The sequence below is a fragment of the Rhagoletis pomonella genome, unplaced genomic scaffold, assembly GCF_013731165.1.
Source record: "Rhagoletis pomonella isolate Grant_MI unplaced genomic scaffold, Rhpom_1.0 Rhpom_scaffold_00002, whole genome shotgun sequence".
Taxonomy (NCBI): Eukaryota; Metazoa; Arthropoda; class Insecta; order Diptera; family Tephritidae; genus Rhagoletis; species Rhagoletis pomonella.
The window spans coordinates 16708240-16712536 of record NW_023458556.1 but is presented as its reverse complement, the minus strand read 5'-3'; the positions used below and the strand labels follow the sequence as shown (position 1 = coordinate 16712536).

Here is a 4297-nt window from a genome sequence, read left to right as displayed (position 1 = left end):
TGCTAATTTGGTCATTAGGGGCAGTTGAGCAAGATTAGTGGGATTTTCAATTTTTTTTTTTGTTGATCAAATTAAAGTCATGCACAAGATAAATTAGAAACGACAAATGTAAAGCTAAGCTGCTAAATAATTGTTTAATTCGTGTAAGACTACGCTATTCATAATTGAGGTAGGTACATATATAATATGTATGATCATGTCTCTAGTGTCGCTTATGGTTCGATGGAAATTACTTTCAGATCAGACTCAACCGAGAACTCACTCGATCGTGGCCAAGCAAGAAAAATCGCTACTCTGGCAATCTACCTACCTATCTGGAACATTCCAGAGCATTCATAAGAACATATGTATGTATAACCTAAACATGAGCTTATTAAGGAATAACTTGAGAATCACCAGGGGAATGAATTGCCAAATAAATTCTGAGTTCGACATCACTTTTGATCAACGATCAAGCTTTCTTAGCTGAAAAATATTTCACTTGAATGGAAATAGCTTGTAATTGGGGATCGTTACTTATTTTTTAAAGAATTAGTAGTTACGTGAACGAAAGATCGCTTTTTATCGATCGCTATTTTGGCTGAAACCAATTTAGTAGGATGATTATAAAAGTAGCTCTTTTCGCTTTTTTTAGGAACTTGATCATTTTTGTCTACAAAAATCTTTCGCTTTGGTGAGCTAAAGATCACTTTTGGTTCGGATGCATACATTTTAACGAAAAAATAAACGAAAATACGGTCTAAGCTGAAGATCACATTTTAGAAGAAAACAATACCTTCTTGGCAAAACAAAATCACCAACTTCGATGACGGTGAAAAATATGTGAGCTGAGGATCACTTTTGTTCGGAAATTGATACTTATTTAACTAAAAAATCATTAACTTCGATGATTACAAAACTCGGTCTTAGCTGGAGATCACTTTTAATCACAGACCGTACCTTTTTGAGATTTGGTAGATAAATCATAATGAAGAATAATGCTTTCGATTCGAATCATAGCAGAAATGTTATTTTGCGATCTCTGCTGAATTTTAGTTAATTTTAGATTTGCAATTTTCGATCATACTTGAATGATATTTTGAGACTTGGACTTTACGATGAAAAATAATCGTTGAGCTATCCCTATTTTCAGATTTTGGTAATTGTAGTTATAACATAATAATCGCAAAGGATCATTAAGAGCAAATAAATTTATCTGCGTTTTTTTTTTTGTAATCATACGGGAGACTTTAGTGTGGTTTTGTAGCAACAAATTACAACTAAATATTTATATTATAACATTTTCAACACATAACATCTAAAGTTAAAAATTTCGAGTTAATACGCTTTTGAGTAACATGTGCGACATGATCGCCAAATTGAGTGTCGAGTATAATTGAATAATGAAATATGATCAAAAAGTGAATTACTTAGAATGAATAAAATTCTAAAACAAATGGGTGAGTTAAAAATAAAAAAATTATTCCAGGGACACGGTTCTACGGAAATGATCTATTTAGTAAAAAATCATGATTCAACTATTGAAATTGGATTTATATTTTTATGATAAATTTTAAAAGTTATTTCATGGTCTTTATTTTTTCGATCATAACATGCCGTTGTTTTCAGATTAAATCTTTTAAATCATAAAGGACCCAAAACCTTCATAAGAACGCAGTATAAGTTATAACGGTTAAAGTGCTCGAAAAAATAAAAATCTAAATTGCGGTTACCACTGAAACTGAGAAAATTTAAAACCTAAATATTTTAGGAATGGCTTAGAAAATATTCTAAATCTAAAGTTTTTGCTCCTATAAATACAGATTAAAATAAGAAAAGTCTTGTCAAAATCCGGACAGTACTTTTCAAGATTAGCGCGTTTAAAAATCTCGACTTTTCTTAAACTATGTATAAATAAAAATCACAAAACAAAATTTAAATTTGACCGAAAAAATAAAGATCAAATATCGATCTTGCAGTGACCTAAACACAGAAATTTTGGTACTTAACGGTCATTTTTGTTCGCTGATTTAATAATTAAATTTTCTACTTTTTTAACACAAAGTCTAATTTTTCCTAAGAACGCATAATTGAAAAAACCCTCCACAAATTCTTCACAAAAAGCATTAGCTCACTCACCTTATAGCCCACATTGCGTCCAAAACCGGTGTGACAGGATTTCTTGCCGCGCAGCTCCTTCATGCTGTTAATATTCGAATTTTTCTTCACCAAAATAATGCCCTCATAACGGAACTCGGCTGCAATGAAGATATTGAATTGGCACAAACGTTACACTTTTGTTGGTGTATAATGCACAACTATGTACATATTGTATTCATTACACTCAGAAAAATTTAGTGTCATAAATCAAATTCAAGCTTAATAAAATTCGGCTTTCAACACTTTTAATTAAAAAAAAAATTGTCTTAAATATATTTAAAATATTAACCTAATCACAAAATTTCGTTTTAATGAAAAATTCTTTAAATAAGAATTGAATTTACCGCTTAAAAATTTCAGGTATTACTGCACTTTTTTGGCCAAAAGTATTAACTTGGGCTTGATTTAAGTATCTATACATATAACGACTTTTTTTCTGAGTACACCACTAACCACTCACCATCCTTATCCTCCTTCGTGCGTATTTCCGAGATGACGCGATAATCCTGATTCTTAGTATGATAAGCAACATACATATCCTCCGGTTCGCTGGCGAGCACATCAGCCTTGCGTTGATTGATTTTGTCCAAGCAATCGATGCGATCACGTCCAGCGACACATTCCATTTTTATGCCAGCCTCAGAGGGATCCTTCAGCAGATCCAAGCAGTCTTTGTAGTATTTTTGAGGCACACACATGCGATCTATATACACACATACATACATACAGTTTTTGATTTTAATTTTAATTTTTTTCTTTTTTATTAGCAAAGAGTTTTTTAACTAAATATTCCATTTATGTACATATATGTATATGACTTACAAATTTGTTCGTCAGCTTGCACCAACGCCAAACTAGCCACGCCCAATAAGGCTGTAGCCAAATAAACTGTTCTCGTAAAACCCATTTTAGCGCTGCCTATTCACTAGTTCACCGCAAATACTCAACTGTTGAGTGCATCGCCAGCCAGTTTCTTTTTATAGGCAATGTGCGCGCTTTGTTTACATACATGTACCTACATATGGACATACCCACATAAATACATACATATGTATGTAGTTAGTTGGTTTCGAACGTCGTCGTTGTGGCTATGCGGGGTCCCCTACCCGGAGTGTTGTTGGGCCGACCACAAGCTCGGGATTCACCAAAATGATTATTTTTCCTTTATATTTCGCAAAGCTTGATTTTTCAGCGCTTTAACCTGGCTTGGCGTAGCTGCTTGACGTTGCTTTGATTATGTACATATGTATGTATATGTATTATAATTTTTCTATAAATGTGCATTTGTGTTGCATTGTTGTTGCTGCAATTTGTTAATAATTTTTCTGCTAATTTTGCAATAATGCCTACTTGAAACCTCCGATGGTCATCGTAAATCGTTACATCGCCGCAGATAAGTAAATCTCTGCTGATGCTGATGCCGACGCATTTCCAAATGTTCTGCTCTTTGTTCTTAACCTCTGCGGGATAGCGGTTTCGCCTGGCCACTTAACTAAGTATATTGTTATTGTTGTTATTTTATGCATTTTGAATGTCATTATCTGCGTTCAACATTCAACTCAACACGGCGATCTGGAAAGGTACTCGTCCACCTTTAATAAATATATAACATGCAAACCGGTTTGTTGTCTACATTTTCTATAAGCATACTTAAACTTTCATAGTTTTACCATCCACTCGTTTTTCTAGAATTTCTATAAATTATGCAAAAAAAAGCGTATACAAATGTACATTTATTTATGTATGTATGTATGTATGTATGTATGTATGTATTCAAATGCATATACACGCTCAAGTGCACGTACATAAATACCTACCTGCAGACATACATTATAGGTGGAAATATTTGTTGTTATTTACGTTTTCCTTTTAGCCGGCCGGCATCGCTGATCTTATAACAAATGGCCAAGCAACAGATGTGCATTGCTTTACAACAGCAACAGTGGGACTAAGTGTTTTATAATTAGATATTATTTTTATAAAAGATAAATACATGGGGGACGAAAATGTACACTTTTATTTAAAAAAGTTGTATGTGAATTCCAAGCGCGACTAAAGTGAAACTTTTATGAGTATTTTACTTATACGAGTGTGGCAATTTTATTCTTTAGCTTTATCTTTATCTTTATCTTTATCTTTATCTTTATCTTTATCTTTA

The 4297-nt window shown here is 32.8% G+C and overlaps 2 protein-coding genes across 2 annotated transcripts in view; one reads left to right on the top strand and one right to left on the bottom strand.

Annotated features, from left to right (window-relative positions):
• The window catches only part of LOC118733156 (transferrin-like), a 10666-nt gene that overhangs the window by 3211 nt on the left and 3158 nt on the right, over positions 1–4297 (top strand). The gene's annotated exons all lie outside the window — the stretch shown is intronic.
• Positions 2041–3101, bottom strand: LOC118733157 (transferrin-like). Its single transcript, XM_036462431.1, has 3 exons — positions 2962–3101; positions 2600–2842; positions 2041–2237 (listed from the first exon to the last, which is right to left on the bottom strand). The coding sequence occupies exons 1-3, from the start codon at positions 3044–3046 to the stop codon at positions 2056–2058; spliced, it is 510 nt and encodes a 169-aa protein (XP_036318324.1). The 5' UTR covers positions 3047–3101; the 3' UTR covers positions 2041–2055.

Excerpts from the sequence above, each read along its gene's own strand:
- LOC118733157 (XM_036462431.1), bottom strand. The coding sequence starts at position 3,046 with ATGGGTTTTACGAGAACAGTTTATTTGGCTACAGCCTTATTGGGCGTG. Across the intron at positions 2,843-2,961 it reads GCAAGCTGACGAACAAATTT|ATCGCATGTGTGTGCCTCAA; the intron begins GTAAGTCATATA and ends GTGTGTATATAG. Across the intron at positions 2,238-2,599 it reads CACGAAGGAGGATAAGGATG|CCGAGTTCCGTTATGAGGGC; the intron begins GTGAGTGGTTAG and ends TCTTCATTGCAG.